We start from the raw sequence: 19,232 nt of genomic DNA, 5'->3' as shown, positions 1-19,232 counted from the left end.
TAGCTTCTCCTCTTCCATGAACAGATGTTATCCTGGAGTGTGGAGACCCCACTAGTCTCCTCTCTGCTCTTGACTTCTCTTTGCCAGCCGCCCGCCCCCGCCCCCGCCCCCCTGGAACCCCTGATCCTCAGATGGCCAGCTCCCAGAGCACTCACCTGGGAAGATGAACTGTTGCTTGTATTTATAGTAATGGGAAGCTTGCAAAAGACAGAGAAAAGCAGTGTAAGGGCCACCCGAGCGTATTGGGTACCACACCTCCTCCCCATCGTTACCATATAGCCCTTCTCTGTCCAACCCTGCTTCGGTAGACACCCTGAGTTACAAGGGAGTTGGGACATACGGGACCCAAGCATTTAACATCTCACACTCTATGAAATCAGGTGACACCCTCTGAGAGGCACAGTGACACACACACACACACACACACACACACACACCACAACATGAAGCCATACATAATCCAAAGTAATCTTTGCTTTCACACATCCTTTATGCAAATTTCCTTTATGCAAATTTTCAGCACCAAGCTTTGTATTGAGTTTTCTTCTTTGCACCATAATAAATTGACTAAAGTCTTCTGGAAGGTCCTTTGTCTCCCCCCAGAAAGTGCTGTCAACAGAGAGTCCAACCCAGCAATTCTCTTCTGTCTTGGCTTTATTCTGACATCACTTCCTGCTAACCTTTTCACCTGCCCCTATGGGATCTAATTTAGCCTAATGTAGCATAGCCTGTGCCCTCAAAATCTGCAACCTAATCCCAGCTACCACCATCCTCTTGTACAGACCTGGGGATCAGGGTGTGAACGACTGTCTCTGTTCTATTTTCTCTTTCAGAGAGCAAGACTTTCTCCACTTAACCATAAGCACAGGTTAATCTCTTTAATCTTGATGTTTAGCAAGAACAATCACACTGGACTTTACTGGCTGAGCCTCTTGGCAACTTACTTTGCCTGTGGTCCTCAAGCCAAAGGCCGAGGTTTCTAGTTTGCCACTTGCTCCTTTGAGGTATGGAACAAAGAGTGTGGGCAGGCCAGATAGCTTATCTCCTTCCCCAAGCAAAGAGGTTTGACAGAGATGGGGTTACATACAAGTTAGGACGGTGAAATCCAGCACCAGAAGCAACTTGAGTGTCTACAACAATACTGGCACCTGCCACTTGAGGACCCGGGTCTGGGCCTGGAGTCTGTAAGCTGAGCCTGTGGCATTGACCGTTCGCTCTGTTTACATCCCTCATGAAATCCATGCAAACCTTCCCACGTCTCAGTGTTTACAAAGTATAGACAATACTAGTCCCAGGTACACAATTCTGGGACCATCACTCCACAGAAGTATACAGTAGATTCTGAGTACATCTGGGAAGGGAGGGGCTTGGTTCATCTTCATCTGAAGGCTCAGCTGATCCAGGACCCAAGTCTTTACTAAAGTATACTTGTACCAACAATGTGGACCTGTTTTTCTTGCTGTGAGCCCTTAAGCAACATACAAGAACTACGTATTCAGCATTCACGCGGTGTTCTCAGTGTTGCGTGTTACCTAGAGATGGTTTAGTGTATGGGAAGATGTGTGGAGAGCACATGCGTGTTACACAAGGACGTGGGCATCCTTGGACTGTGATATTCATGAGAATCCAGGGTTCCTGGATCCACCAGATGAATGCATTCACCTGTGATGAAAAATGGACTCTCAGCTCTCTTAACTAACAGACGAGAATGATTTAGAACCGAGAGAGACAGCCAGATAGCTTCAAGTGCTAAACTATTTGTTGGGAGATGGGTGCAAATGACACACTTCCCTTGAGGCTTGGGTTGATGTACAAGCTCCTTCAGAGAGTAAATACCAGTGTCTCAAGAGCCCCAAGTCCCCACAAACATAGATGGGAGACATCTGTTGATGACTGATTAAAATCGCCTCTTTTTATTGAAGGTTAAGGAGTGGAAGCTCTTGGCTTAGTTTACTTGCTACTCTGGGATAGCCTTGGAATGTCAGTGGGGTTATTTGGATTCTTAAGCATAGGTAAGCATAGGTAGGAAGACTGGGAAATAATTTGTTCCAGGACAAAAAGTACAGCTGTCCAGAAATAGATAGATAGATAGATAGATAGATAGATAGATAGATAGATAGATAGAAGGATAGATAGAAGGATAGATAGAATGATAGATAGATAGATAGATAGTTAGAATAATAGATAGATAGATAGATAGATAGATAGATAGATAGATAGACAGACAGACAGACAGATAGATAAAAGCAGTTTGTGGGTCCAGGCCTTGTTGACTACACACTATAATGCAAATCCCACACACAGCCATTTTTTTTGTCAACAAAAGGCTAAAATTACAAAATGAGAAACTATTGCATCTCGGGTCCAGCTGATCTCCACCCTCCCAGGCTCAGGCTGCACGGAGGAACCTAACTTGCAGTAAAGGTTAGTTGATGGTTTTTGCTTTTTAATAAATGTTGCTCGTGTCCTGATCTTGAGGAACCATGACCTTTTTGCCTTTTGTATGGTTGCAGATAGGTTTAAATGGGCTCTTGACACAAGGGCTAGCCTGGGCTGTGTGGATGACCCCAATGAGATTATAAAGGTTACTGTAAGAGGGAAGGTCAGAGGTCAGATAGAGTCAATGAAGACAGACAGGTTACAATAGAGGCCCAGGCAGAAGAATGAGGGACACAAACACAGGAGCTTCCAGAATCTGGGAGAAAAACAAAACAAGAAAATGGTTCAAACTCACAGATAGCATCCAAGGTAACCTGGGCTCACTGGGAATGTAAGATGCCTTTGTGCTGTTTAAGCTGCTCAGATCATTTGTTATAGAGGCAGCAACACTCTAAAGCAGAGCTATACCAGGTTGTTCATAGTTCTACATTGAGTGTCTGGTATACAGTAGGTGCTCAATGGGTGCTTGCTAATGGAACCAATGGATGGATGCCCTCTGAAAATCGAGGTCACATTTTGACAAACAGAAGCTAGAGTCCTAGGAAGGACATAGGGTTTAAGTCATTAGCACATTCATGTAGTCACTCAATAAATGTATTATCCCACAGAAAGAGTGATGCAGTCCAGTTTCCTGTTCTCATGGCATTGGCATCCCATTGGCAGATGGGTAGACTGAGAGCAAGTGAATAAGTCTCCACGATCACATAGCAATGTGGCAGCAGGGTTCCGAAGAAAGAAGATATTGCCTGGGACCAAGTGGGGTTTCGGGTGACAGTTGATACAGACACTCAGATGTGTCTGTATTACATGCTGGCCACAAATGACTGATGAGTGTGGGACATCATATCACCTCTGATACACACACATATATACACACACATATATACACACACATACCACACATGCACTCACAATATGCACATGCACTCACACATGAACATACATGCACATACCACACACACATGCACACATACACATGCACTCACATGTACACATACACACACATGTACTCACACACACATATGCACACACATGCATGTACATACCATACAATACTACATTCATGCTACAAACACATGTATGAATGCACACACAAGCACACACATACCACATACATGCACATACTACACACACACACACTACACACACATACACAGAGAGATACATACATACATGCAGATACACACACACACACACACACACACACACACACACACACACACACACACAGAAGAAAGAACCAAAAGCCAGAGGATGGGAAATAGTTTGGTGAAATGTTGCCATCTAGATAAGGCATTGCCCCAGCAACCATGAACACACAGTAGTTGTGCACAGTCGTGCAAAATTGGGCCCCACCCTTCCCTCATACAGAGGAGGTGCCACGAGGCCCCTCTATTCTGCCTGTGAGGCTCCTCCTTTCCTGAGAACCTGATGCCTGTGGTGTTTGCTGGAGGAAGAGTGCTATTTTCTCTAATAGTGCAGCCATTAGACAAGGTGGGAAGAAGGGGTTCAGAGAGATAAATAGGAATGCTAGAGAGTAGCGGGTTATTTGCTAACCATGCACTGAATATACCTAAGAAACTAAAAAAGAGATAGAAAAAGAAATCTTGCTGTAGCCACCAGAGGCAGCTGTACCTCTTGTTTCTCCTGTTTTAAGGAACCAGAATTTTCTATTTCCTGGAGCAGTGTGCATGCATGTAAGTGCATGAGTGTGTGTGTGTGTGTGTGTGTGTGTGTGTATGTATGCATGTAAGTACATGAGTGTGTGTGCAAGTGCACGAGAATGTTTGCATGTGTATAAGTAGGTGAGTGTATGTGTGTGTAGGTGCATGCATGTGTGTGCATGTATGTAAGTACATGGGCATATATGTGTTACATGTGTGTAAATGTATAAGTGTGTGTGTGCAAGTGCATGAGTAAATATGTATATGCATATAAGTTCATGGGCATATTTGTGTGCATGTAAGTGCATGAGTGTGTGTGTGTGTGCAGGTAAATAAACAAGTGTGTTTATGCATGTAAGTGATGGGCATATGTGTATACATGCATGTAAGTACATGAGTGTGTGTATGCATGTAAATGCATGGGAATATGTGTGTGGATGCATGCAAGTGTGTTGAGTGTGTATGTAATATGTGTATGTGTGCAAGTACATGAGTATATATGTGTGTGTGCATATGAGCTCATAAACATATCTGTGTGTGCATGTGTGTAAGTGCATGGGCATATGTGTGTGCAAGCATGTAAGTGCATGAGTGTCTGTGTACATGATGTGTTCATGTGTATAAGTGCAGGAGCATATGTGTGTGTATACATGTAAGTGCATGAGTATGTGTGTATGTATATAAATGCATGAAAATTTGTATGTGTGTGTGTATGTGTGTCTGTATGTGTGTGTGTATGTGTGTGTATGTGTGTCTGTATGTGTGTCTGTATGTATGTATGTTGTATGCTAGGATGGTTCCATAGAAAGAAGATCCACCCAGAAACCCCTTCATGCCATTTGCCATGGAGACATCACAGCCACTCAAAACAAAGCTGGGGTCCTAAAGCAGACACATGTACACTCAGAGCCAGTCCCCGGGGTCCCATGTTGGGTTTGTCCACAGGGCAGGAAGGCTCAGGGAAGGATGGAAAGCAGGGGTCAATCCAATGGGCCAGATGTGCCCACTCAGCATACAGCACAGTTGGTTTGTTAGCATCTCATTCTCCGTGTGCTCCGAGGTCTCCAGGTAAGTTAAACTGCCTGTTAACCTCACGGCCCCTTTCGGACACCCCTGAGCGGTCCAGCTCAAACAACTCTAGCGATACTGTTCCATCCAAGCACTGACTTTCATAGCCTTCTGAGAACTCAATATCTTACAGTCAACTACACTCGGCGCTCCCTTTCTTACCACCAGATGCCCAGAGTCAAGAGTGTGACAGGGAACCAGATGCTTGCCACTCTGGGAGATTTTGCTAGGGCAGGGGAAGACCTGTCTGCCTTTCTGGGACATTGTGTTTTGAATTTCATTCAGGGATCACATTCCATCATTTGTATCCACGTGTTCACACATACTCCCCCTCATACGCATGACAGGTAGGTAAGGCAAAAGCCCTCTGCCAGCCAGGCGTGGTGGCACACATTAACGTCAACACTCCAGAAGCAGAGGCAGGGGGATAGTGCTTTTGAGGTAACTTTGGGCCACATACTGAGAGTAAAAAAACCCTGAGTGTTTTTTTGCCAGTGATGATATCAAATGGTGCAGCCACACAGGGGGGGGGGGGGCACGCTAAAGCTTCCTTTATGAGCTACACACGTGGGCAAGGGCTGACAGTCACACAGTGCTCGCCTCGTGCACAAGGCCCTAGGTTCAATTCCCAACACTGCAAACAAAGAAAATCAAAACCCCTCTGCTCACTAGCCAAGAAGTACTGGCTGATATTATATTTGCAATGCACAAATAATGTGAAAAGGAGTCACAATGGACAATGATAGGATACCAATTATTCTGTAAATCTTATGCTTTCCACTGAAAACCCACGATGAACCCCTTTGCATTCTGGGAAATCTTGGTAGAGTCCTGAGTCCCTTTGAATGGCAGCAGAACATTTTTCCAATGCATTCAGCCTTTCTCTGGATGGGTACTTGACATTTCAATTCTTCACTGTGGCAATGGCTAACGTCCTTATACATAGAGTCCTTATACATAGATCCTGGTGTTCTTGCGTGAGCATCTGAACAGAGATTCTTAGAAGTGACATTGCTGAATCCATTTAAAACTTCAGCCAACAAACTAGCTTCCTCAGAGGGTGACTCCATTAGCATTTGTGTGTGTGTGTGTGCATGCAAATGCATACGAGTATGAGGGCGTGTGTGTTTCTGTCCACCTTGTTTTATGAGATGGTGCCACTTCAGCTATCCCTCAACAATTTAGCTGGGCAGGATGCCAGTGAGCTCCCATGATCCATGTCTCCAGCTCCTCAGCACTGGGATTCCAAGTGTGTATCACTGTATCAGGCTTTTATTTATTTATTTTTCTTTCTTAAACGTTATTAACTTAGGTCCTTGGCTTGTATGGCATGGACCTTCCCCACTGGCAACCTTACCAGCCATTTCTGGAGTACTGTAATGATGGAGACCTGGTTGGCAGAGCCTTCTTGGGCCCTATGGGAGGACCCTGGAGGAGGCAGCAAGTATCCTGGGTCTGATCCACTTGAAGGCAGACAAAGACCCTTTTTTTAGATCTAAGGACAATAGAGTTGCCATGTCTCTCACAAGTGGCTCTTCCACCATTTGCTTAGGGAGTGAGCTGAGAGACCGGAATCGGAGGTCACACAGCTAGAGCAGGATAAGCAGATGCAGATCTTGAACTCAGGACCTCTCACATTTGTGAGGCATCTGTGTTGAGACTTGAGAAGTAACCCTGCTCTGGCATTTGTCCCCGAGGTCCTCGGCACAGCACCCTGCCACCGATCCCAACCAGTTTCTCTCACTGAACTACTGCCGACTCTAGAGCAGGTGTCTCTGTCTTGTGACTTAGCTAGGCAAAGACATCAGTTCGATGCTAAGCAAAAGACACACCTCTAAGAGTCCTTGTGCTCAGTTTCCTCATTTGTCAGGCGGAGCTGCTGCTTGTTTGCATTCCCTCAAAAGATGAAATGTGGCGTTGTCTGGCAATTGCCCTGTGTCTGCTGAACACCTCCACATGTCTCCCAGACCCTCTCTGATTATCAGTCATTGCTTTCAGGCAAGAGCTGGCCCCATCCTGGCTGGCTTTGGCAATGACCCAACACCCTTCCCCATCTCTTCCCCTCCGATGGTATCCACCTGTCTCCGCAGCACAGAAGTACCTGGCAGGTTGAAGTTCTTTTTCTGTCTCGGGCACTGCGGGGAGGGATGCAGGGGAGAAGGCGGCGTGGCGCTGGGAGGGAGGGGGGGTGCCGGTGAGGAGGGCGTGGAGGACGTCGTGGAGGAGGGATTGCTGCTGGAGTCTGGCTGGTAAGGGACAGGGATGTGGTCCTGTGGAAAGAAAAACAGGGGAGGGGTCAGGGACAGGTGGGGAAGCAGAGACGCAGCAGATAGGATGAGCTGGGCAGGAAGGGGCTCACTCCCAAGCCAGCTTCCCCAGCCATGGCTACCCCTTCTATAATTGTTAGATCCTTCTAGAGTCTAGCCTAGATCCGTGAGAAACCCTATCTTAAAAATAATAATAATAATAATAATAATAATAATAATAATAATAATCATAGAAAGTGACAGGTGACAGAGACATCCAAAGTTAACCTTCAGCTCCTTAGGTCTATGGCCTCCAACACATACACACAGAGACAAGACACCTGAGCCAGTCCATTTAAAGGAGTTACACCCAGAGGTGGAGGGAAGTCTCTGGAGCCGCCTTCCTGTTTGCCGATGAACTGGAGGCAGAAGGGGCTGCCACATAATGAAATCTGCAGAGGTGCCAGCCATGAAGTCTGTGACTCTTTGATCTGGAGGGGCCTCATGCCGAGGTGCCCAGAGAACTGTCCCCTACTCTGACACTTTTCCTCCCAAGTGTTTATTAAAGAATCAACAGCCTGGCAGCTGGAGACAGAGAGCGTGGGAGTGAGCCTTCAGCAGCCTCTCCAGCATGCAGCTGGGTCCCCGCATTATCTATCTTGCCCTCAGACCAGCTTCAAAGGAAGCTCCACCCAACAAAGATGGGGTCCTTAAGTGCGTGTGCAGAATGGCCTTGCTGGATGAACTTCAGAGAGCAGGTCAGTGGGTTTAATGGGCCCTCCTGCAAGACCCAGCACCCTGAAGTTTAGGACCCAATCCCAGTTAGAACAAGGGTCACTGCCAGTGTAACAAAGATGAAGACCAAGAGACAGACTGGGTCCTGACTCTAAGGATGAATATCCTCATGATAGACAGGAAAGAGGAGAGACCCAGAAAGAAGAGAATGTGAAGACAGACAGACACTGGAGGGATGTCACCAGAAGTCAAGGGCTGCAGAAGCCACCGGGAGCAGGAAGAGGCAGGGGTCCTCCTTCCGAGCCTTGAGAGGGCATCTTGACTCACATAATGACTTCGGCAGTGCTGAGAAGTACTCTGCTGTTTGGATGTACAGATTTGTGAATTATCGCCTAGTGAGGGACATCTAAGCTGCTTCCTGGTTGGGGCTGCTTCCTTTGTGTGTGTCTATGTGTGTGTATGTGTGAGGATAAAGCTACTATAAATATTTATAACGAGGTTTGTGTGCACACATGTGGCTCTCTGGGATGGCTGAGCCAGTTTATACTCGCCCCCGACTGTGAGCAGATTATTCGGTATTTGACTGAGGTGCGTGAAAATTATACATCGTCATGGTTCAGCAGTCAGCCACAGTGAACCTCCCCTCCTGGGATTGTTTGCCCTATGGATTTTCCTTTTGGTTTTGATTACCATCGACATTTATTCCATTTTGAAATAGGGTGGAATTTGTTCTATTTTCAGTTTTTTTTTTTTCTTTTTCCCCAAAAGTGCTTTGGGCTGTTTTAGCTGCTTTACCTTTTCATATCACTAGAACAATAGTGTCTAGGGATAGACAGATGAATCTGTAGGAACGTGTGCATAACACTCTTCTGGGAAACACAAACTTAGTTCTCAGCACCTAAGTCATAAGGCTCACAGCTGCTGTAAATCCAGCTCCAGGGAATCCAGTGCCCTCCTCTGACCATCTCGGGCACCTGCACTTATGTGCACATACACACCTCTGCACAATTGAAACAATCGATCTTTTGTTTGTTTGTTTGTTTGTTTGTTTGTTTTTCGAGACAGGGTTTCTCTGTGTAGCCTTGGCTATCCTGGAACTCACTCTGTAGACCAGGCTGGCCTCGAACTCAGAAATCCACCTGCCTCTGCCTCCCAAGTGCTGGGATTAAAGGCATGTGCCACCACTGCCCAGCTCGAAACAATAGATCTTTAAAAGCAATGTCCTGGTGTCACTGGGGTCAGGCTGCCCACCCAACTTGAGACCATCTCCCAGGTCTACTTTTAGAGAGCCCAGCTCCTCAAGAGTGACCTGCTATTGCTGTTTTGTCTCTTGGCGACCCTTACAGCAGCTTGCTTTAATGAGCTGGCTAGGTAGGGCTCTGTTCCCTGTAACTAACAAGCCAGCATGCCAGATCTTCCAACCTCTTGCTCATAGCAGGAAAAGCCACAGCCTTGGCTGCCACTGAGGATGCTGTTTTGATGCCCTGATGTAGGGGACAAGGGTTGGAGACCGGTCCTATGTAATAGTATCTGGGGCCGCAGATGCTACTGATGTTCATCCAGCCTCTCTCCTTATGCAGTCTTTCTCTACCTCTCCCGCCCCTCTCCGTCTCCTCCACTCCCTCGCTCCTCCCATTGGCTCCGCCTGATTCTTTTACTTCTTTTATTCTTCTCATTCCCGTTTTCCCTCATTGTTCTTCTCCTTTTCTTCTTCCTCTACCTTTTTCCTTCTTCTTTCCTCTCCCCTTCTTTCTCTGTCCATTCCATCACTGTGTTTCTCCTCCTTCTTCCCTCTCCTCTCCTCCTCTTCTTGTCCCTTCTCCCCCTCCTCCTGTATCTCCCCATCCTCTCCTATCCTTTCCCCTCCTCCTCTCCTTCCTCCTCTTCTTCTCCCTCCTCCTCTTCCTCTTCCTCTCCCTCTTCCCCTTCCTCTCTCTTGCCCTCCTCTCCCTCTTCCTCCCTCCTCCTCTCCCTCCTCTTCTTCCTCTCCCTCCTTCTCTCTGTCCTCCTCCTCTCCCTCATTCTCCTCCCTTTTTCTCTCCCTCCTCCTTCTCCTCTCCCTCCCCCTTTTCCTCTCCCTCTTCCTCTTCATCTCCTTCCTCCTCTTCCTCTCCCTCCTCTTCTTCCTCTTTCTCCTCCTCTCTGTCCTCCTTCTCTCCCTCCTCCTCCTTCTCTTCACCCTCCTCCATTCCTGGGCACCTACTGTTAGACTAAATCCTTAAACACATCCAATCCTCCTCATCACCCCTACCTTGCCCATTCTATGGAGAGAAAAACAAAGGCAAACAGGCATTGAACTGGTCCTGCTCACAGCAACACAGCAAATTAAGGAACTGTGCTACAAACCCAAGCTTTGTGACTCCAACAGCTACCTTCTGCCAACCTGCCAGGCAAGGATTCAGGGTCTCTGTGAACTGGGACGGATCAGGTCAGAGGGAAGGCCAAACAAAAACAGGAGCCAGAACTCTTCAGAGCAAATTGGCTGAGAAATCTGTTCACTAACCACATCATGCCTGACAACAAGAATCTGCATGAAGCCAGTAAGACAAGAACGAGGCAAAAAATAGCCCAGCCCGACAAGAGAAAGCCTGTCCACCTCTATGGCAAAGCTACTGTCTGTGCAGAGGCCAATTTCTGTCCCTTCCCCAGTGCCCCTCCTGGCAGACAAGCAAAACAATGTCACTGTAGCTCATCAGTCTGACCCATGTTTTTGTCCCATCTGACATCGAGAGGCTCTAGCACTGGTCACGCCAGACGAAAGGTCTCTGGGTGGCTTTGAACTCCTGCCCCCTGACAATATCACAGAAAAAAAAAAGATGGGTTTTAAGATATACAGTCACTTCTGAAGGGACAAGCTAACTGAGCCACCTCAGTTGTCCCAGTGTGTGTGGGGGTTCTTTTAGAAGTTTCCTCCCTCCCTTCCTTCCTTCCTTCCTTCCTTCCTTCCTTCCTTCCTTCCTTCCTTTCTTCTTCCCTCCCTCCTCTCATCAGAGCCACAGATGGAAGCCAGAGCTTGGCACACACTAGCCATGTGCTCATCCTCTTAGACCAGCCTTGAGACTCCCCCAAAACAACCAAAATAAAGAGGCCCCGGCTTGATGTTTTGCTTGAAGTCCTGAGATCAAAGACAACACTCTCGTTACAGCTCTCTAAGCATCACCGCACCAGGAGGCACAGAACACTTTCAGATGTTATTCAACGCCGCCTCTGGGGAAAGCTCTCCAGAGCTGGTGTTGTGATCAGTCGTCATGAGCATCATAAAGCATCGACCCAAAACCCCTTCCCAATGACAACTGGAGTCTACCTTGTCTAACCTCAAATCCCACAACATGTGGTTGCCTCCTTAGGAAAGAACAGTGGAAATAACACTGCCAAGATCCCATGAGCCACCCTGTATGGAGCCCAGATGCCATGAAGCAGCCATATTGGGAGGAAGCCTAGGCTACAGGTGGTTGATCTGGCTGACTTTAACCCCTCCCAACCAGAGCACCAGCCATGAGAGAGAAGGAGCCTGTAAAACTGTGAAGCCCTGGATGGTAAACATTAGGGCTTTCCAGCTGCATAGGTCTTGTGACTCATCAACTTTGCTGTTACTGCAGTGTGAAAGTAGCCACGGACAGTGTGGGTGTGGTTTGAGTCACAGGAAAGCAGATGGTGGGCGAGCTTAGCCTGGTTCTAGATGTCACTAGTCACTGGTTTTAAGGGGTGTCCCAATAGAGTCTTTGGATATCCCACGGCAAAGGCAAAATCACACACACACACACACACACACACACACCCTGACCCATGATTTTCTGTCCCGACTCCTAGCCTCTAGCCAGAAGATGGTAAACATAACAAGAGGGTGGGTATTATACACTGCTCACTTGGGGGTGGTTTGTTGTACAGAAGTAGACAGCTGGAAATTGCCCATTTTATATAGAGGAAAACTTCAAACTTCAGCCCGGAGAGAGCAAGTCACTTGCCTATGGTTCCACAGCCATCAAGACTGGTGGCCAGTTTTCCCTGACCCCAGAACACAGGTTCTTTCAAATGTTTGGCTATGTGACAAGGAGCCAGAGTTGACTACTCCAAGAACTAACAATAAAAATAATAGCCAATAGCTATGGGGAAAGCAGAAGTAGCCCGAGCATCAGGCTCTGGATTTAATTAAGAGGCCCTTCTTCAATAAGGTCCAAGAGCCCATAAGGTTGTTCCGGACATCAACCTCTGACCTCCACATGCATACCCATCACACAGGTACACATGTATCATCACACATGCACACACACACCCACACACGAGTACCCACAAATATGCAAAGTCGTGTACAGGCGTGCACAAGAAAGTCGGAAAAATAAATACATAGGGTTGCTTCCGGAAACCAACAGAAAACCAGTAAGTGGGTTTTATAGGCAGAGTGACAGCCTTTGAGTAACACTCATCGGAACCCCGCTCTGGCTCCTGGGAGGAAAGAGAGGATGATGAAGGGGTCTCCCTCTCAATGGCCAAGGCAGGGAAGCCAAGGGGAAGGGCCACTGTCACCAAGATGCTCTTCTGGTGTCTGCTTCCAGATCTGCGACCCCCCCCCATCTCTAACTTCACACCACGCTTGATCCACCTTCAACATATAATAAACAGAGGCTTTGTGGGCCCGAGAAACCACCTCCTGACATATGCAAAATTGGCTTCCAGCATGGGGTGGAACTGTTCCTGGGCCAATTTCGGCACATCCCATCAACACGCCAAAGGCAACATAGACAGATCATGCCAGAAAGAAAGATGTGCAGAGAGCCGCCTGCCGGCCATCTGCCAGAGGGAAGAAACTGATCCAGCTGTTGCTCAGGGCCCCCAGTGATAGCTATCCATCCATCTAACTCCCCACCAGAAGCTAAGGAGATCACCAGCCCTTAGTTCAACAGATGTTCGGAAAGCCCACCACTGCGTACACAGCTGCTCTGGCAGATGGAGAGGCACCCCAGTCAGAGCAGCCAGGGTCTGGAATACCACGGAAACTCCCTTCTGCCCCTTCCCGCACCCCCCCCCCCCATTTATCTCATTTCCACAGGCCTGCTTCTGCCTGTGCTTCAACGGAGCACATTATGGTTTCCCTCCACCCTGCAAGCTTTACTGCACATAAAGCACCCAGAACCAGGAGAGCCCAGGAATGTGACTACTGCCATGCCCCATCTCCGGCCTCCCCACCTTTCCGCCCACCATCTGGCTCAGCCGCCACTGTCTGCCCCGCTACCCCTCACCCCATAAAAGCCACACCTTACCTTGTTGATTTTGTTGGTTTTAGGGAGGGTCTGGCTGATATGGAGATCTGAATATCGGGCAGGCTTCCGGACAGGGTTGTTGATGTCACAGGGGACTGACTCCGTTCGCACTAACCTTGCTGGGTCCGTAGGGTAAAAACAGCAGAGAGAGTCTAAGTATCCCATTGGCTTTGATCATGTCAGGACAGCCCAGCTCAGATCCCACTTTGAAACCCACCAGTGACACTAGAAATGATAGCCATGAATCACCAGGACAAACATTCTGGGTGTGTTCTGTGGTTTTTATACGGTCTGCATTATGTACATAGTGTGTGTGTGTGTGTGTGTGTTCATGCAAGGTAGACTAACATGTGTACTTGTTAGTGTAGATGTGTTTTGTGTGTAGGGGAGGGTTCATACAAGTTATACTAAAATAGGTACTTGTTACTCTAGATGTGTCACATGGGTGTGCGTGTGGGTGTTCATGTGGTGGCCTGGGGGGTCACCAAAGGTCTTTCCTTGTCTCATTCTCCCTTAATTTTTTAAATTAAGATTTATGTATTTATTTAATATATGTGAGTACACTGTAGCACCACACAGACACACCAGAAGAGGGCATCAGATCTCATTACAGATGGTTGTGAGCCACCATGTGGGTGCTGGGAATTGAACTCAGAACCTCTGGAAGAACAGTCAGTGCTCTTAACCGCTGAGTCATCTCTCCAGCCCCGACTCACACGTGTTTTTGGACAAGAGGAATAGGAAACTGCCCTCTTTTTTTTTTTTTTTTTTTTTTTTCTTCCACACAGATGCTAGTGCACACGACTTGACACCTTTGCACAATAGCCTTGAACTTCACTTGCAGTGCAAGAGGTCGCTGATTCCTGTAGGCCTACAATTAGTGCACGAGCCATGATGGACACCTGTCCCCGTGTGTTCTAACTGTGTGTCAGGATGTCTTCTGTGATGTATGTAGCTTATCAGGACTAAGGCAACTGCCTCACACTGGACCACGTTTGTCCCAAATAACTATGGATCTCGACCATAATGGCTCAGCAACTCCAGCCATCCCCCTGGGTATCACACCCAGGGCCAGAGCTGGCACACAGGCAAGCAGTGCTAAATTGCTGCTTCCTGTGGGGCATGAGGACTTGGTCCTCAAGCGCCTGCCTGCCTGCCTCTCGTTATTTCTGTCACTCATGAGGAACACAGCGTGCGACAGAAGCGAGTACGCTCAAGTTCAGATTTGCCTGCCTTGCACCTCTCCTTGTTAGTTGTGTTTTGTTGGGGGTGGGTGGAGGGAGATGTGGAATTAAAGCTTTGCTCTGACCCAGGGATTTAATTTCTCTGCTTAGCCTGAGCTGCCATTACCATGGAAACAGACTCTATTTTCAACTTCCCACCAAGAGGGAGGTGGGGGGGGGGGGGAGGATGCAAGAAGCCAGTGGACTTCTTCAGGAAAGTTCTCTTTGATTTACTTGCAAGACACCAGCCCTCCTGGGGCCCAGGGAGCTTGGCCTTGAAGGAGCCGGTGGGAGGAAGGAGGCCTTCTCCAAATACCAGACTCTGGGGGGAGGCTCACCTTTCTACAACCTGGGTCTCAACTTCCTGGGGGAGTTAACCTTCAAAGCACCCACTACAGGGTCCGCCCAGCAGGATTCGGTAGGAGGCAGATTCCCCAGTGATGCTGAACTTGGACAGGGGCCCCGGAACTGGAACTGTGTGAACTCAGGTTTCAAAATACCCAGGCTAGGTGTGTTAAGGTTGTGGGGTGGGAAGAGGCAGGAGAGGAGAGAGCCAAACACTCCTCCCGTCCTTCTCTCCTCCTGGAGACCCAAGGCGGGGAAAACATCAAACCCCAACCACCTCTGACAGCTCCTGAGCCTGCTTTAGGGAAAAACACACTTCTTGCCTGAAGCTTCTCTTAGGTTCATTCTTAACCTGAGTGGATACTCCCCGGGGCCATGTCTGAGCTGAGCAATGCTGGGGGGGTGGGGGTGGGGGGAATGGGAGGATGGAGAAGAAAGATTCAGCTTTGTTTAAGCTTGTGTCTTAAGCTTGGTCTCTGGCGGGTCTGAGGCTCCATCCAACCTAGAGATGGAGGTAGCAGCTGACAGCTGGCCAGGAAGTCGCTAACACTCAGTAGAAAGTCGAAGGCACCTAAAACTACACAGGCTTCTACTTGAAATGTCACAGAGGTAGGTGATATTAGTCTGCCTGTCTGGGTGCTGTAGTTGCTTACCCTCTCTGAACTGTACCTGCCTGGACTTTCCTGTGTGCCTGTTTACCCAGCGTTTCTCACTCGGGATGTTTGCTTGGCCCTCATCAGCCTGTGAGTTGGTCCAACTCTTGTTCGTGAACAATGCTTCTGGCTTGTGATGTGCACAGAAATCGCCCCCCCCCCCCCACCATCCGACTCAAAAAGACAGGCACTGATCCAGCCTCTCTGGGGCAGGGTCAGCAAGTGTCTGGTTCCTACACACATCTTTGCTAGACAGAGTAACGAGGGCTGTGGGTGCATTGCTTTGGGGAAGGAGCTGATGTAGGATTACTCTGTAGGCAAGAGCTTTACTGGAAGAGTGTGGTCTCTAATTAAGGGAATCAAGATCAGACCTTGAATAAGCATTGAAAAGAGAGAATATGATCAGGCCCAAAAGGGAAGAACCGGCTTCCCTTGAAATCCCAGGGAAAAGTTTCATTTCTTTAGTGATGTGGCCCCTGGTAGATTGGCCTCACACCACGGCAGGCTCCAATGGCAAGACTAGCTGGGTGACACAAACTGGACTCAATGGGGGTAGGGTAGGGGATGGGGAGAAGAAAGATCTCAAAGCTGGGTGGCAGGCTGGTGATGGAAGCAGATGGGGGAGGTAAGCATGTTCAGAATATATTGTCTGAGATGCTCAAAGAATTGATAAAACCATTGTAGAGAGAGAGAATGAAGGAGGGAGGGGGAGAAGAAAGGAGGAGGAAGGAGAGAGGAAGGGAGAAAGGGAGAGAAGAAGAGAAGGAGAGGGAGACAGGAAGGGAGAGAGGGAGGGAAGAAGAGAGGAAGGGAGGGAGAAAAGAGAGGAAGAGAAAGGGAGAGAGGAAGGGAGAGAAGGAGGGAATGAGAGAGGGAAGGAGAAAGGGAGGAAAAGAAGGACAAAAGGAGGGAGGGAGGGAGAGAGGGAGAGAGGGAGAGAAGAAGACAGGGAAAGAGAGAAAGAGAACAAAATGGCAAGCATTCATCAAGGAAAAGAGATATAAATAGACAGCCACCACAGACAAGATGACAGGGTGAGGGGAGAGAGAAGGAGCCCTTAGAGTAATTCCCAAACAATAGACAATATCTGACTTTTACTTCCTTTCAGGAGTGGCTGGAAGGTCCACACTGGGTGATTTAGTCTGGGATAGCCTAAACGGCAAGGAGAATGCAAGAGCGAGGTACAGGATAGGACCATAAATGAGAGGTTGTAAGGGAAAAAATATCCCTATAACATTGATGTTTACTAATTATCTGTTGGGGGGGGGCATCAGGAAGCTCATAGCCTGAGCTCTTTAGGCTGCAACATCTGGCCATCTACACTGCCCACTGTCTTAGCAGCAGAGTTCTGATCTCACAAGGAGGAGTGGCATCATCAGGAGAGGTCTCTGCAGAGATGAAATTGGCCTGTCTCTGCCACCGCCCAATGCAGCAGCCACACAGCCACACAGCCACACAGCCACACGTGGCCCCTGAGCTCCCAAGTGTGGCTCTTGAGCCCCAAGGTGTGGCTGCCGAGACTCAGTAACAGAACTTGTGGTTTTAGCTCATTCTCGAGAATCTCACGTTAAATAATCAGTGTGGCCAACAGCTTCTTATCCGACAGCATGGACTTAAGAGATCGCTCTGGGGCTGCATCATGGGGGCTCTGGGAGTAATAAATCCATGGGACAAGAAATTAGGAAATTGCGCTGGGCGGTGGTGGTGCATGCCTTTAATCCCAGCACTTGGGAGGCAGAGGCAGGAGGATTTCTGAGTTCGAGGTCAGCCTGGTCTACAGAGTGAGTTCCAGGACAGCCAGGGCTACACAGAGAAACCCTGTCTCGAAAAACCATAAAAAAAAAAAAAAAAAAAAAAAAAAAAAAAAAAAAAGAAAGAAAGAAAGAAAAGAAAAGAAAAAAAGAAATTAGGAAATTATTTTGCAAGAGGGGCTATAAGACTTTACAAAGAGCTGTTGTCTCCTACCATGTCCGTGGCAGAGAGTGCAACATTTTTCTTCCCAGCTAAATGGGTCTGAATGGATGTGAAAGTCTGCCAGTTTAATCAAGTTAACCCAGACATTCCCAGGACCCCAGAGCAGGGGACACACAGATGACCTAAAACAATTCTCTCCTGAGCCAGACTCTTCCCAAAGGCCACTTCTGCAAGATCAACTGAGTGAGCCTGGATCACACCATGGAAAGACCCTGAGCTCTTTTTTGAGTGTGGAAGGAAAGCGAGAGATAGTGATGACAAGAGTTGTAACGAGTATAGAACACGATGGGAGGAAGAAGCCTCAGGAGGAAAGAGATTGAGTGGGCAGGGATCTAGGGATTGGGAGGTATCTGGAATCATGCTGGCTGGGGAGGCTGCCCTGGATGCCCAAGCTCCAGAGCCCACCTCAGAGTAACAAGTGTTATATACTTACCTCCTCGGTGGATGATCAGGAGGTGGCAGGGCGGGGCTTCTTTGGTGCATTTATTGTGGCACTTTAACCTGAAAGACAGAGAAAGGGAAAGATGGATGGATGACTTGGTAGACAGATGGATAAAATGGGAGGGTGGGTGGAGTGGATGGACATGGATGAGTGGATGGATATAAATCTGGATGGGTGGACAGATGGAGGGATGAACTGGTAAATGGATGGATGATTGGTAGATGGAAGGACTGATGCATGGACTGGATGCATGGATGATGGATGGATGGATGGATGGATGATGGATAGATGGATGGATAGATAGATGGTAGATGGATGGGTGAAAGAGTGGATGGATGGGTAAATAGATGGGTGGATGGATTGATGGATGAGTGGGTGGATGGGTGGATGGGTGGGTGAATGGATGCATGGGTAGATAGGTGGATGGATGGATAGATGGATGGATGGATGGATGGATGGATGGATGGATGGGTAGATGGATGGGTGGATGAGTAGAGGAAGAAGCAGATGGACAGATGAGATGCCCCAGTGGTCTGGAAAACTCCAGGCCCTGTGCAGTTGCATGTGCATGAGACGCATTGAGGCAGCAACCACAAACGTGATCCTTGGCAACCCAGATGATAACTCTGGAAAGAGGCTGCCAAGAGAAACTCTTCCAGTTCCACCCTGGGTGGTGCAAGAGAAAGTAGTTATGGCTTTACCAACCATATCCATGTTAACGTCGTACACTGAAATGTGCTTAGGATAATGCCTATATTCATCATCATCAATACCATCATCATCATCAAAAGCAACACCCCAACCTTCATCATCATTACCAAGTACTCAAAGATTCATTCACCAGTTGCCATACTATACATTTTCCACACAGTGTTTCCTTTGAGTCTTACAGCTGTAAGAAATAGCTCTTATTATCATTTCTGTTTTCTAGGTGGAAAACTGACTCGGGCAGCTTAAGGAGGGAGAGTTTATGTGGGTCCCATATGCTCCATCAGACTGAGGAAGACATGGCGGCCGGAGATTGAGAGGGTTGGTTGCAGAGTGGCATCCATAGTCAGTCCTCCATGGAGAGAGGTGAACACCGGGGCTCAGCCCACTTTTCTGATTGTATTCAGCCTAGAACCTCAGCCCAAGGATGGCCCCATCCATGTCCCGAGTCCAGAGGCATGTCTAACTCTGAATCCA

General features: G+C 48.0%; 1 protein-coding gene across 2 annotated transcripts in view; it reads right to left on the bottom strand.

Annotated features, from left to right (window-relative positions):
- Ksr2 (kinase suppressor of ras 2) overlaps positions 1-19,232 on the bottom strand; it is a 367,151-nt gene that overhangs the window by 76,728 nt on the left and 271,191 nt on the right. Inside the window, exons 8-11 of one of the 2 annotated variants that reach the window (XM_076922578.1) lie at positions 18,039-18,106; positions 13,411-13,529; positions 7,273-7,441; positions 156-197 (exon numbers count right to left, since the gene is read on the bottom strand). In XM_076922578.1, coding sequence (XP_076778693.1) covers positions 156-197; positions 7,273-7,441; positions 13,411-13,529; positions 18,039-18,106 — 398 coding nt within the window. Of the gene's footprint in view, positions 1-155; positions 198-7,272; positions 7,442-13,410; positions 13,537-18,038; positions 18,107-19,232 lie in introns of both variants that reach the window. The other variant, XM_076922577.1, reaches the window with a different exon arrangement.

This window comes from Arvicanthis niloticus, chromosome 24 (genome assembly GCF_011762505.2).
Source record: "Arvicanthis niloticus isolate mArvNil1 chromosome 24, mArvNil1.pat.X, whole genome shotgun sequence".
NCBI lineage: Eukaryota > Metazoa > Chordata > Mammalia > Rodentia > Muridae > Arvicanthis > Arvicanthis niloticus.
This window is presented reverse-complemented; position numbering and strand designations above follow the sequence as displayed.